This window comes from Ciconia boyciana, chromosome 8 (genome assembly GCF_034638445.1).
Source record: "Ciconia boyciana chromosome 8, ASM3463844v1, whole genome shotgun sequence".
In the NCBI taxonomy this organism is placed as follows: Eukaryota; Metazoa; Chordata; class Aves; order Ciconiiformes; family Ciconiidae; genus Ciconia; species Ciconia boyciana.
In genome coordinates, this window is record NC_132941.1 from 43,677,163 (window position 1) to 43,692,196 (window position 15,034).

At 38.7% G+C, this 15,034-nt stretch overlaps 1 protein-coding gene across 7 annotated transcripts in view; it reads left to right on the forward strand.

Annotated features, from left to right (window-relative positions):
• PPP3CB (protein phosphatase 3 catalytic subunit beta) overlaps positions 1 to 15,034 on the forward strand; it is a 57,584-nt gene that overhangs the window by 19,876 nt on the left and 22,674 nt on the right. For all 7 annotated transcript variants that reach the window (XR_012044004.1, XM_072871600.1, XM_072871595.1 and 4 more), the window contains exons 4-9: positions 1,195 to 1,306; positions 2,197 to 2,342; positions 7,572 to 7,711; positions 7,809 to 7,886; positions 7,985 to 8,079; positions 13,794 to 13,919. Coding sequence is in view for 6 of the 7 variants with exons in the window: in XM_072871600.1 (XP_072727701.1) it covers positions 1,195 to 1,306; positions 2,197 to 2,342; positions 7,572 to 7,711; positions 7,809 to 7,886; positions 7,985 to 8,079; positions 13,794 to 13,919 (697 nt within the window). In the remaining variant the exon portion in view is untranslated. The remainder of the gene's footprint in view (positions 1 to 1,194; positions 1,307 to 2,196; positions 2,343 to 7,571; positions 7,712 to 7,808; positions 7,887 to 7,984; positions 8,080 to 13,793; positions 13,920 to 15,034) is intronic.

Below are 15,034 nucleotides of genomic sequence, written 5' to 3' on the forward strand. Positions count from 1 at the left end.
AAACTGACTTAAGTAAAACAGTTCACAGTTGTAGAATTTGCCAAATTAAGTCATGTATTCATTTGATGGTAAGCAGTTGCTTTGTAAGAAACTGATTATGCTCTTTGCTGGGAAACAGTTTTAAAGAGTCTGGGGACTTTGCAATATATCAGGATATTTCAGAGTTATAGAAACATTGGAAAGCAAGTGGTATCATTAGAAAAATTACTATTTTGCATATTTTTACTAAGAACAAAAATTCAGGAATTAGTTTAGCTCAACTTCACAGTAGAAGTCTTCGATGTATTTCTCTGTGTTTACTGTGCTTTTTAAAGTGTTTTGTTTTCTTTCTTCCTTTGTGTACTTAATATTCTATGCAAAATAACTTTGAAAAATGATGGCTTCAAGGTACTCGTATTGGTTAAGAACAATAACAACAACTTGCAGGTGACTTCAAAGTAGTCCAAAACTTCTGGGGTTTGAGATTTCTGTGCTCAGTTAAAAATTCAAGAATCAGATTTGAAATTTAAGAAATACATTTTGGGCATTCAAGACTGCTGGGTGGTAACAGACTCTAAACTGAAAAAATTGTGCATGTTTTGTAGCTCTGTCCTCAACTCTGTTTGCTGCTGGTGTTGCAATAATAATGATGTATGGCAACTTACTGTAATTCTTTGAATTTGCTGCTTGAACACTGAATAAACAACCAGCTTTCCCAGTTTTGGGGGGGAAAAAAGGTTTACTTTGTCCATTCTTAGTTTAAAAATGGTCTCTAAATGATACAGCTGAGTTCCATGTAAATAGTTTTGTGGGTTTTGTTCTTCCATCTCTATTTATAAATGTCTGCTTTCCTTCTTATGCCCGTGTTTAGAATCGTACTATAAAATCAGATTTTAGGCACAAACACGTACATTATTTGTCTGGATGAAAGTGTTCTGCAGTATAATTCTGCTGAGTTTATTTTATTATGAGTGTCCAGTAAATATAAATATTTTTTCAGCATTCTGTGCAGCTGTTGTTAAGAAAAGTAATAAGCAATTTGCATAACTCATGTCCAGAACTGGACTCGGGGAAGTAGTGCTGTATTTTAAAATGGTATATTAAGCTGTACTTGCTTTTGAAGCTGTTAACATTCTTACTCAATATTTCTCACTAATAATTTTTAAAGTTCTTATAAACTAGTCTATTTTACTGGATATCTTTGTTTTTCAACAGTGTGTGCTGTACTTATGGGTCCTGAAAATTCTCTACCCAAGCACATTATTTCTTTTGAGAGGCAACCATGAATGCAGACACCTAACAGAGTATTTTACCTTTAAGCAAGAATGTAAGTACTGTCTAAGAATGTAAAATTAGCTTACTTCCAACCTGCTGATCTATGATCTGTCATTTTGCTTGAGACATGTTTGTCTGTTAGTTTAATTAAGGTCCTGCAAACGTTTGGAGGCCCCATTGACTTCTGTAGAATTGCTTGCAGTTAAGTGTGGCGTTGGAGTGCAAGCTATGTAGCAGACTGCTGTCTGTAAAGATACGTTATGGAGTAAATTTTGGTGTAGCAATCCTGATTTTAAAATCCTGGAGAGAGGAAGGTTATTTTGCTGTCTTGGCTATAATCGGGAGTGCAAAGTAACGTGCTGAGCAGCATTGTGAAGCTAGCAAGAAAGCCCTACTGCTGAGTAATTTTTCCATTTGAGGAATTGATTTCAGCTATACTAGTAAGATAATTCTTTTGGTGATGTAAGCTGCTCCTCCATTTAGAGGTTTGTGTAAGTATTGATCCAGTGATAAATGGATCATTTGCCCTGGTAAAACCCTCTTTAATGTAGGTAAAAGTGATGTAATCTATAAGCAGTTCTTAGCTTTTCACTGTAAATGAGAAATCACAAACTTCTCAGTAGTATCTTACACTGAAGTATGCTGTATAATTCTATAACGCAAAATAATTTTGTGATTTTTTAAAAAACAAAAATAGTTTCTCCACGCTTGAGATAGCAGAAGAGGAAATGAAGGAAGTTTATAGTTCTGGAAGAGAATATGTCTTAGAAATGTGCTTGCTGTTGTGGTGTTTGGAAATGCTCATTTAAACCCAAAAATACTCATTGCTTTGGCTTTTTTTTTAAGCATTCACTTTGAGATTTGCTCTTATAATGATGATCCACTAAATTACTTCTTCCATCTAATATGGATTTTTAATGTTTTATATTTTCTTTCCTGCAGGTAAAATAAAGTACTCAGAAAGAGTCTACGATGCTTGTATGGAAGCTTTTGATTGTCTCCCTCTTGCTGCTCTTTTAAATCAACAGTTTCTTTGTGTTCATGGTGGACTTTCACCAGAAATTAATACTCTAGATGACATTAGGAGAGTGAGTATTTTGTGTATTTGAAAATAAGTGGAAATACAGATATTTATATGATGCTATACAAAGTCATGTTTGTGAAATTGTCAGTATATTGTTTTCTGTTCTTGTCTCTTTCGGAAGTGTAAAGCAGTTTCATAATTAAAAACTCTTGGATTATCTAGTGAGTTTTCCATTAGTAGATCTCATTGGGACAGCTGGGACTGTTACAAAACATACAAAAAACCCCCCCAGAAACTCCACATAGTTTCCTGAGACAGGTAGTACATGTAAAGAGCTTCATATCCAGTCGAAATAGTGCTTTGTATTTCTTTCTAGATAACAGCTAGTGTTCTCATGGCTTTCAGGACAAAACTCATATAAGTTAATTGTACTCTTAAAATTGTTTGGTATATCAAACATCATATTTCAGTTATTCTTACAGTTCTTTGAAAACTTTTTTTTACTCTTTTGATCACGTGGATTTTGGTTTTGAAAGAGTGAAATTGCAGCATTTAATAGAAATACAGATTGCTATTTAAAATGGCAAATTTGGTAGGCATTTAAGTAACAGCTGTGGAGCGCTTCTCACTGTGGTAAATGTGCTGAGTATATTGGTAAGAAGAATGAAAACACGTTTTAAAAATTATACAATAGAAACACTAAATAGCGTTGTGCAATTTAAAGGGAAGAAGATTGTGATAACATGAGGTATCTGTTTCTAATAACTTGGTTTCAACTTGCGTGGACTGCTGATGCCAGGTAAAGATTTTATCAGATAGAAGTTTTCAAACTCAGTTGCTTTCCTTTTTGCATACTGCTTTTTGACTTATTTTAGTTAACTTAGCTGACATCCTGACTGCTGCGTTTGGAAATCAAAGCCATTCCTGTTATGATTAGTAACAGCTAAAGTGTAGTTGATTTCAGCTTAAAATATAAATAGGTGGTTCTAAGAAAGCTTTGGGATTATAGGTAAGGATGGAAGAAAAAAGTTGTTTATTCACATATGGAAGAAGGTATGTGGGGGCCTATTTCAAAAAAGATCTAAATATCAGAGAGAAGGAAAAAGTATGTTCCTAATTTGGTTTTATACTATATAAATATTGATGGCCCATTTTGTCTTTTATCTTCATTTATTGTATTTCTCATTTTCTTAGCATTTTCTCCTTTACTTTTTCTTTTTTACCTCCATTTTTCTTTTTTACCTCTCCCTCTCCTCAGATTTATAGGTTGAATCTCATTCCTGAATTCACCAGATTTTTTTGGTACTGACTGGACCATTTCAGAGGCTGGAATGTCAGCTTATTCCAGTTACAGATATTACACTGCCAAGCAGAATGATGTGAGAGGAGAAGAAAATAGTAGAAACAGAGAGGAAGCATATTTACAAGCTCAGTGGTGTTAAGTGGGAAAATGTACTGAGGCACATTGCATTTTCGGAGCAAATAGTAACATGTACAGAAATCTATATGCATTTTGCAGAGAAAGAGAAGTAAGAAAGCAAAGCGAGTATATGGTGCTATTCTGACAAGGCCTTAACACTTCTCATGTTACAGTTGGAAAGAAACATGGTCAAAGCTTTTTGGAAAGTAGTGTAAAGGAAACGTAGTCTGGAAAAACACTTTGGAAAGCCACTGTCATAATAGGATTGTGCTTCATTTTTCTTTCAGTCTCAGTCTTGCAGCTAATCAGGTTTCAAAGTGTCAAGTAAATTTAATTAAAAGGTAATTCTGTCATCTTTGCCTGTACTTTCATATGTGCTTCTATAATGATCAAGGCTACATTAGGATGAAATATAAGGTTGTATGTTTATATATATATATATGAAAATCTGCATTGTATATTGCTTCTGATGAAAACCATGTTTATAAATGTAAGGCAGTGTTATTAGAACTGTTCTTTGGGCCTTTTTTGTTTTTTAAAGAATGATCTGGTAACTTGGAAAAGGCACTATTCATGGGTTGGCAGCAGCTTCAATAGCTGCATTAGAGCTTGGCATGCACTGATACTGTAAATGTATTTAAATTAAACGGGTGATGTGAAATGCTCTTTTTATATCCAGGAAAATATCGTTTACTTGTGGTACAAATGTGGTGTGTGAAATGACTGCTGTAAACAGTTGAGACAATTGTATAATATTACAAGCCTTCTGGTTTATTAGCAGAAGTTCTTACTAAGGAGAGGTCTTCTCTGCAAACCTGTAGGCATAATCATCTAGCATAAGAAGGGAAATCACAGCTCTATAAACAGTATAGGAATCACCTAAGAAAAGAAAACTTCTGGGCAGATGCCATTTCTTCTGGATGGTCTTTTGTCAGTATTACTGACGTTCAGGAAGGTGATTAAACTACACAAATTAAATGATTATTTTTGCTGGCATAGATTTATTTCCAGTAGAGGACAGCTATCATAGTAGCTATGATGGTAAAGCCTAACCAGAAAGGTTGCTGCAAGTGCTTCTTATTTCTAGGAAAACGGAAGTTTGTGAAACTTGCAGTAATCTGATTTTTATTCTCTGAACTTTGTTTACACCGATGTTCTGATTGTGTTGGTAAAGAGTATCTCTTTCAGACACGTGTCCATCAGCTTAGAGATGCTGTTTAGTTGATTTAATTTACACTGCCAAGCCTTCTGCTGAAACAAAATTCCAGGAAGGGAAGTGTTCATGTAAGGTTATGGGGACTCTTAATTTAAAGAAGAGAGACAAGAGAATTTTCTTCCTCATTTACAACAGATGGTCATTCTTTTGTTTAGTTCTTGGTGATACTAAGGCTTGATCAGCAAAGTGCCTTGAAATATATGGGGGCACTACTGGGAATCTTATCTTTATAATACCTTGCTTCCTTTCTGTGGTCTGCCAAAATTTCCTTTTCTTTAGTAATATATGACTGCCACTCTTCACTGGCCTTCACATTGTTTTTAGGGCTTTACTGTGTAATAGTGCTCAGGAAAATTAGGACAGATTAATTAAAACTGGTGTCTGTATCTTCAAGTATGTGAAACTTCTGTGAAGGTCTTTTGCCTCAAAAGTAAAGTAGTTTTAATTTGTTGTACCTTAATCTATCTCCAAAGTTTTGCTACTCCTGAATTTGAATATCCATGTTGGAGGTATGATGCACTTCAATTTAGTAGCCCTGACTGCATAATACCTAGAAATTAATTTAGATTTAAATATCTTATGGTACGTATTGAAAAATATATTACCTATTTCTGTTTTAACACCAGGTGTAGTGATTCTTATTCTTGAATGAAATTGTCTTTCTCAGTTACCTTAATCATATTTAGAAATATGTTAAGCTAATTTGCATTGAGATTCTGTTTTGCCATAGTCACAACATATTCAGAAATAGTTAATCGGTAACAAGTGTTTTGAATTGACTCATATCCTTTGTTAACTTTCTTGCTGTCCTGATGTAGAGAAACCCTTGTTGATTGTTCTGATTTGATGTATGCAATCTGGGTTGAGTAGCTTGCAGTGACATTTCCTTAAATTTTGAGATGGCTTGAGAACCATGCCAGTTGGTAGACTGTATAGTGAAGGAGACACTGATTTGGTGTGTATGTAAGTATGTATATTTTTTACAAACTGACCTCCTTACTTCAAGAAATGGCTATATTATTGTTCCAATGCTATGAGAAAGTAGTTTGGAAGAGAGGTGCGTTGCTTGCAGCAACCAGAACTTTTTATTTATAATGTCTCTATCCATTTGGCCAAAGTCATAAGGAAAATCCTTGAAGAATAACTTAAGAAAATTTCTTAGAAATGCTTTCTAGACTTTCAGCCTTCTGTATTGCAGGAAACATCAATCGGCAAACAGTTGAATCTTCCTTGTGTGAACGCATCTGTTAGCTTCTGGACCCAAATTTATTGCTGGAGGTTTAGAAACTTGATGGTTTAATCTACAGAAATTCAGGTACTTGCAGAAGTTGATGGACTGACTTCTTCAATCTGGAAGAAATATTCCATACCGGGTTTATCATCCAGTGTGGGAACTGTTAAACCACTGGATTTTTAATATTGAATAAATTCCAACAACAACTTCAGTTAATACCTGCCTTGCCATTATCTGGCAGGAATTTGTAAAGATCTGGACCTCTCCACTTATGTTACAGGTGGCAGCCTCGGGAGCTCTGATTTTCCAGGGCATGAGAGAGCTTGGCACTACTGCTGGTTCCATATTTGAATGGATTCCTATGGACCGTTAGACTCAAATTCACCAGGTGCTCACCAAACCTCCCTTCGAACCTGTCATGAAGAGTTAAGTGTTCTCTAGTACCATCAAAGTCATCTTCTTTGGTATGGGAGGTAAAGTGAGATAAATGCACTGTCCATCAAAGAACTGTTCCTACATTTCTTGGATAAAATCATCTTGTGAACAAACTCCAGCTACATAAAGATCAAATAAACTTTACATTGAATCTCTGGGATATCTAATTTCATTTCTGGGACATCAGAGATTGATTGACTGTTACTTACTTAAGCAGGGTATTTTCCTTTTACGTTAACAAATGTGCTGTCCTCACCTCTGCCCCTTTTCACTGTGGTTACTAGGAAAGTTGCAGGCTGCTAAAGCAGGTGTTTCCAAGTGGAAATCTGTAAAGAAGCAGCTAGAGAAAACAAAAAAAAAACCAAAGACATCTCACAAAATGCTTATGGCCCATTACACCAGGGCTATAGCTGAGAAATAAAGCCTGTATGAAAGAAGTCTAAGATGGCTAAGCTAGTCACTTCATCATTACATTGTTAAACAATCCATTATGGAGACGGGTATTTCAGGGTTTTTTTTGATCGGGGTTTTTGTTTTTTTTTTTTTATAATATATCTAGTCTCTTCTAGTCAGTGCTAATTATTCATGCTTTTCTTTTATCATTCCTGTTTTCTGTACTGTTTCTCTTTGCTAATTCCTGGTAGTGTCTCCAGATTGGTAGATATGGCATGTGCATGAAAAAGGACCATTTTGTTCCTTGTCTGTAACTTGACCTTGTATTACACATATCCATCAGTCTGGAATTTATCTCCCTTCTTTTTACAACTAATAAATCTTATTGCTCTTAACAGGTTTGGTTCTTTTGGCATGCCTCTGCCTTATTTCATGAGGAGGAGAGGAAAAAATATACAGAAACTACTTCTCTTTGATATGGTTGGGATTTATTCTAAAAACGCTTGGTATTGATGGATATGTACTTTAACAAATGTGTAAAACTTACTGTTTTAATATTCAAAGAGTCTTTGTGCTGTTGCCTTTTCTCAAACAGTTAGATAGATTCAAAGAGCCTCCAGCATTTGGACCAATGTGTGACTTATTGTGGTCAGATCCTTCAGAAGATTTTGGAAATGAAAATTCACAAGAGCATTTCAGTCACAATACAGTCAGAGGATGCTCATACTTTTATAGGTGAGAGTATGCTATGATCTGTTTGATGTTTTAATGCTGACTCTTGCTGCATATTTTAAGATAATTTCTTTTACTCATAGTTGTTTTCCTTTCACAGCTATCCAGCAGTTTGTGAATTTTTGCAAAACAATAATTTATTGTCAATCATTAGAGCACATGAAGCACAAGATGCAGGGTAAGTACTTTGTATCCTTCAAGAAATTATTCACAGTGTAAAATAAAAACTAATTGCTTATTGCTGTAAGATGTAAAATAATCTGTTTGGTTTTGCAGTTATAGAATGTACAGGAAAAGTCAAACTACAGGGTTCCCGTCATTAATAACAATTTTTTCAGCACCTAATTACCTGGATGTCTACAATAATAAAGGTAAGAACTTGTTATTAATAACCGTATGTAATACTAAAATAAAACTGTCTTACTAGATAAGTCATCTAATATCAACAATTTTTTGCCAGGTAAGAAAATAGAGGACAAAATAACATTAGGACAAAATAACAAAGGACAAAATAACAAATAATAACATTAAAGGACAAAAAAACGTTAATAAAAGTTATATTATGAAGAAGAGCATGTGACATAAATTATGATCTCCTATAATGGTACCTTGAAGCACAAGTGTCTGCAAGCGTTTCCTTTGTAAAAATTTTTGCTATTTAGTACTTATGAATGTATCACCTGGTGTTTTCCAGTCAGACAAGGCTTTCCTGTGCTGTGAGTTTTCACTCCTCTGGTTGTCTTTAGTTTGTGAACTAAGTAAGGAAGGGAGGAAGCATTGGTCAGCAGCCTATGCATAAGGTAATTTGTATTGTGTATCACGGCATCTGAGAGTATAATTGTGATGGTACAGGACCATAATCATAGAATCATTAAGGTTGGAAAAGACCTCTAGGATCATCTAGTCCAATCGTCACTCCAACACTTCCATGCCTCCTAAACCATGTCCTGAAGCGCCACATCTACACAGGTTTTTTTAACTCCTCCAGGGATGGTGACTCCACCACCTCTCTGGGCAGCCTGTTCCAATGCTTGATAACCCTTTCAGTGAAGTAAAATTTCCTAATATCCAATCTAAACCTCCCCTGATGCAACTTGAGGCCATTTCCTCTTGTCCTATCACTTGTTACCTGGGAGAAGAGACCAACACCCACCTCGCTACAACGTCCTTTCAGGGAGTTGTAGAGAGCAATAAGGTCTCCCCTGAGCCTCCTTTCTCCAGGCTAAACAACCCCAGTTCCCTCAGCTGCTCCTCAGAAGACTTGTGCTCTAGGCCCTTCACCAGCTTCATTGCCCTTCTCTGGACACACTCCAGCACCTCAATGTCTGTCTTGTACTGAAGGGCCCAAAACTGAACACAGTATTCGAGGTGCGGCCTCACCAGTGCTGAGTGCGGGGGCACGATCACTTCCCTAGTCCTGCTGGCCACGCTATTCCTGATACAAGCCAGCATGCTGTCAGCTTTCTTGGCCACCTGGGCACACTGCTGGCTCATATTCAGGCGGCTGTCAGCCAGCACCCCCAGGTCCTTCTCTGCCAGGCAGCTTTCCAGACACTCTTCCCCAGGTCTGTAGTGTTGCATGGGGTTGTTGTGATCCAAGTGCAGGACCTTGCACTTGGCCTCGTTAAATCCCATACCATTGACCTCGGCCCATCGATCCAGCCTGTCCAGATCCCTCTGTAGAGCCTTCCTACCCTCAAGCAGATCAACACTCCCGCCCAGTTTGGTGTCATCTGCAAACTTACTGAGGGTGCACTCGATCCCTTCATCCAGATCATTGATAAAGATATTAAACAAGACTGGCCCCAGTACTGAGCCCTGGGGAACACCGCTTGTGACCGGCCGCCAACTGGATTTAACTCCATTCACCACAACTCTCTGGGCCCGGCCATCCAGCCAGTTCTTTACCCAGCGAAGAGTACACCCGCCTAAGCCATGAGCCACCAGCTTCTCTACGAGAATGTTGTGGAAGACAGTGTCAAAGGCTTTACTGAAGTCCAGGTAGATAACATCTACAGCCTTTCCCTCATCCACTCGGCAGGTCACCTGGTCGTAGAAGGAGATCAGGTTGGTCAAGCAGGACCTGCCTTTCATGAACCCATGCTGTCTGGGCCTGATTCTCTGGTTGGCCTGCACATGCCCGTTGAGCACACTCAGGATGAACCGCTCCATAATTTTCCCCAGTACCAAGGTCAGGCTGACAGGCCTGTAGTTCCCCGGATCCTTCTTCCGGCCCTTCCTGTAGATGGGCATCACATGGGCAAGCCTCCAGTCAGCTGCGATCTCCCCTGTTAACCAGGACTGCTGATAAATGATGGGCAGTGGCTTGGCAAGCTCCTCCGCCAGCTCCCTCAGTACTCTTGGGTGGATCCCATCTGGCCCCATAGACTTGTGGGTGTCCAGGTGGTGTAGCAGGTCCTTAACTGCTTCCTCCTGGATTATGGGGGCTTTATTCTGCTCTCCATCCTCTCCATCTGCTCTCCATCTCCAGCTCAGGGGGCTGACTACCCTGGGTATAACTGGTCTGACTATTAAAGACTGAGGCAAAGAAGGCATTAAGTATCTCAGCCTTTTCCTCATCCTTGGTGGCAATGTTCCCCCCCCCGCCCCCTCCAATAAAGGAGGGAGATTCTCCTTGGCTCTCTTTCTGTTGTTAATGTATTTGTAAAAACATTTTTTTATTATCTCTTACAGCAGTGGCCACATTGAGTTCTAGCTGGGCTTTTGCCTTTCTAATCTTCTCTCTGCATGACTTGACGAGATCCCTGTACTCTTCTTGAGTTGCCTGCCCCTTCTTCCAAAAGTGGTAAACTCTCCTTTTTTTCCTGAGTTACAGCAAAAGCTCCCTGTTCAGCCAGGCCGGTCGTCTTCCCCACTGTTTCGTCTTACGGCACATGGGGACAGCCTGCTCCTGTGCCTTTAGGACTTCCTTCTTAAAGAATGCCCAACCTTCCTGGACCCCTTTGTCCTTCAGGACTGTCTCCCAAGGGACTCTCTCAACCAGTGTCCTGAACAGGCCAAAGTCTGCCCTCTGGAAGTCCATGGTAGTGGTTTTGCTCATCCCCCTCCTTACTTCGCCCTGAATTGAGAACTCTATCATATCATGGTCACTAAGCCCAAGACGGCCTCCAGCCACCACATCTCCCACCAGTCCTTCTCTGTTTGTAAACAGCAGGTCAAGTGAGGCACCTCCCCTGGTAGGCTCACTCACCAGCTGTGTCAGGAAGTTATCTTCCACACACTCCAGGAACCTCCTAGACTGTTTCCTCTCTGCTGTGTTGTATTTCCAGCAGACGTCCAGTAAGTTGAAGTCCCCCACGAGAACAAGGGCTAGCAATTGTAAGACTCCTGCCAGCTGTTTATAGAATGCTTCATCTGCCTCTTCATCCTGGTTGGGTGGTCTATAACAGACACCCAGCAGGATATCTGCCTTGTTGGCTTTCCCCCTCATCCTTACCCATAAGCACTCGACTTTATCATCATAATTGCTGAGTTCTACACAGTTGAAACACTCCCTAACATACAGAGCCACCTCACCACCTCTCCTTCGTTGCCTATCCCTTCTGAAGAACTTACAGCCATCCATTGCAGCACTCCAGTCATGAGAGTCATCCCACCACATTTCTGTGATGGTGACTAAGTCATAGCTATCCTGCTGCACAATGGCTTCCAGCTCCTCCTGTTTGTTGCCCATGCTGCATGCATTGGTGTAGATGCACTTGATCTGGGCTATCGCTCTGACTCCCAACATCAGCATGCCACCCTTAGGCTCCTCTCTAGTAAGCCTGCTTACATCCCCTTCCCCCTTCAAACCTAGTTTAAAGCCTTCTCGATGAGCCCCACCAACTCATGGGTGAGAATCCTTTTCCCCCTTTGAGATAGCTGAACTCTGTCCGTCACCAGCAGGCCCGGTGCCATGTAAACATCCCCATGATCAAAAAAACTAAAATTCCACCAATGGCACCAGCCTCTGAGGCACGTGTTGAGCAGGTGAGTTTCTCTGTTCCTTTCGGTATTCTTCTCTGCCACTGATGGGATTGAGGAAAACACTACCTGTGCTCCTGATCCCTCAACCAGTCGCCCCAGTGCCCTGAAGTCCCTTTTGATCGCTTTTGGACTTCTCTTGGCAACCTCATCATAGCCAACCTGCATAGCCAATAGCAGGTAATAATCAGAGGACTGTACCAGAGCAGGGAGTTTCCTAGTAACGTCTCTAACCCCGGCCCCAGGGAGGCAGCAGACTTCCCTGTGGGATGGGTCTGGTTGGCACATTGGGCCCTCTGTTTCCCTCAGAAGGGAATCGCCTATGACAATTACCCTCCTTTTTTTCTTAACAGAAGCCGTGTATGAGAAATCAAGAAAGAGCAAGTACTGATCTAAATACTGATCACCATTGGAAATGTTATTAGGGATGTGTAAAACAGAAGGAATTAATTTTTGTCCATCTTCTGCTTAAGATAAAGTTGCACAGGAGAAGCATGCTTAATAGTGTGGAGAAAGATTTACAAGTCAGAATTACAGAGGAGAGCGTAACTGTGAATTAATATTATTCATAGAAGTGTGAATTAATATTATTCATAGATGAGAACAAAGTTCAACAACAGAAATAATTAAAAATAAAGCCTGCTGAAATTAAAGTAGACATTAGAGTATGGCATTTCAAGTATGTGGTGAATGAATGATCTCTAAATGTTCAAATAGTGTTCCTTTGAAACCAAGACCTCTTTTCTATTAAATACATTGCATTTTCTCCCACCCAACTCCAAAGAACCCCAACCCATACCACTTATGTAAGGTGATGAACTGTATAGAGGTGCTGTGGTTTAACCTCAGTTGCCAGCCAAGCACCACACAGCTGCTTGCTCACCCTCCCCTTGCCCCCTAGTGGGATGGGGGAGAGAATCTGAAGAGCAAAATTAAGAAAACTCGTGGTTTGAGATAAGAACAGTTTAATAATTGAAATAAAATAATAATAATAATAATAATAATAATAAATGTAATAACGAAATGTAATGAAAAGGAAAACAACAAGAGGGAGAGAGAGGAACAAAACCCAGGAAAAAGAAGTGATGCAACTGCTCACCGCCCACTGACCGATGCCCATCCCGTCCCCAAGCAGCGATCGCTGCCCCCTGGACAACTCCCTCCAGTTTCTATACTGAGCATGACATCATATGGTATGGAATAGCCCTTTGGCCAGTTTGGGTCAGCTGTCCTGGCTGTGCCCCCTCCCAGCTTCTTGTGCACCTGGCAAAGCATGGGAAGCTGAAAAGTCCTTGACTCAGTGTAAGCACTGCCTAGCTTTAGTTGTTACTAAAACATCAGTGTGTTATCAACATTATTTTCATACTAATACAAATCCAAAACACAGCACTATACCACCTAGTAGGAAGAAAATTAACTCTATTCCAGCCAAAACCAGGACAAGAGGAAAAGATGAGCTGTTGTTATTTGCACTGATTGTAAAGTAAAGGAGAAATAAAAATTGCTTCAGTTGGCTTTTTACATTTTTTCCACCATCTCTGTGGATTTGCGTTTTAAGAATCCTTTTTCACATCAGCTATTCCCAGTGTAATGCAAGCCTAAGTATGGAAAAAGGCAATCAGGGCTTATTTAGCTTTAGAAAGCTTCTGTTTTTCTGTTTTGTTTCTCTGTGCTTCCACTTCTCCCTGATCTTCTAGATTTCTGTGGTTTTACTCCAGGCTTACAATGTAGGGAGACACATATGAAGAATAAAACCTGAATCTGGATATACTGCTGTTCTGAGTTAGGATTTTGTTAAAGTTGCTGAAATTATACCTTTTCAGGATCTTTTAAAAATCTTTGTTCATTATAGACCTATAATAGGATAGTACAGAACTGTATTGTCATGTAACAGTACCTTAAACTGCAACATGTGCAATAAAAATCCACAGTTCTCCGTTAGAAATCTGTCCTGTAAATACTGTGAAAGAAAGAGAATGGAGTATCTCTGGGATTATTTTGTCTATAGTATAAAATAGAGCTAAAACAAACCTGTGACTTTACATCCGTGGTACTCGCAAGTTTTAAACATTCTTTTCAAAATGTCTGAATTTTATTTTAGCTGCTGTATTAAAATATGAAAACAATGTGATGAATATTCGTCAGTTCAATTGTTCTCCTCATCCTTACTGGCTACCAAATTTTATGGATGTTTTCACATGGTCTTTGCCATTTGTTGGAGAAAAAGGTAGGCAAAAGTTACACATCAATGAATTTCCTATTTCTCCCAGATCGATGTTGGGAAGATTTTTTTTTAAATATATTTACCAATGAGAGATTAATTGCATAATTTTAGTGAAAATGGGTGTATTTGTCTTTATCAGGTAGGCTTCTTGGATGCTTAATTAGAAAGAAGATTTGGTAAAGCTGTTAAACTGATTTGGAGGTTTTTTCTGGCAGGTGAAAATGCCATTTCTGAGAAAGGATAGACTGAAATACAACTTGTTTGACAGGTTTTGGTTGTTTCCTTCACCTGTTTCAGTCAAGATAGTTAAAGCTGCATCTAATAAGGCAGAGGTGTTAACAGAAATTATAATTTCCACTGAGGGCATATACCTGCATTGTTAAGTAGTTCTTTGAACTGCATTTGAAGTAAAAATGAAAATTGTTCATATTCTACAAAATGCTAGGTTATATACATTATTAATCTTGTATAGTTATAGGTATAAACTATGTTGAGATGTTTATGTAAAATTTAAACTTTTCTATATAGTTATAACAGATTGACCTTCATTAAAGATAGGTTTGATTTAAGTTATGATTTTTCTTGTAAAAAAGATAATTTAGCACAGATCCTCTTCCCTCCCCCCCCTTCCCCTCTAGAGTTGATAACTCTGATCTAGGACACTGGGGCTCCAAGTAGTCTTCAGTTAAAAAGCAATGAGGTTAGAGACCTTTGGGTCTGTTTTGAATCCTTTCATGACAGGAACTGCTCTTTTTATAAAAGAGATCTGGAAAACTCTTTAAATTTCTTTGAAAAGTATTCTTGAGATGATATATTTAGAGTCATATAAACCTAGGATTCTATATTTATTTATATTGTCTTTAGTGAGCAGTTAAAAGCAAATAATTTGGACACTTTTTAGTCTGGTTAACCCACTCAACAATTGTTTTATTTTTAAACGGAGGGACCTGACATTTGAAAGGAGATTTTTGTTTCTGTCTCTCTTACCTGATGATGCAGTAGATAACCCTTTGCTGTTGAAAATGTTAATACTGTTTATTTTGCTTTTGTTATGATGCTGGTAGTGAGACACCAAGTAGTATTAAATAAATTGGTCATTGACCTGCTGTATGCTTAAG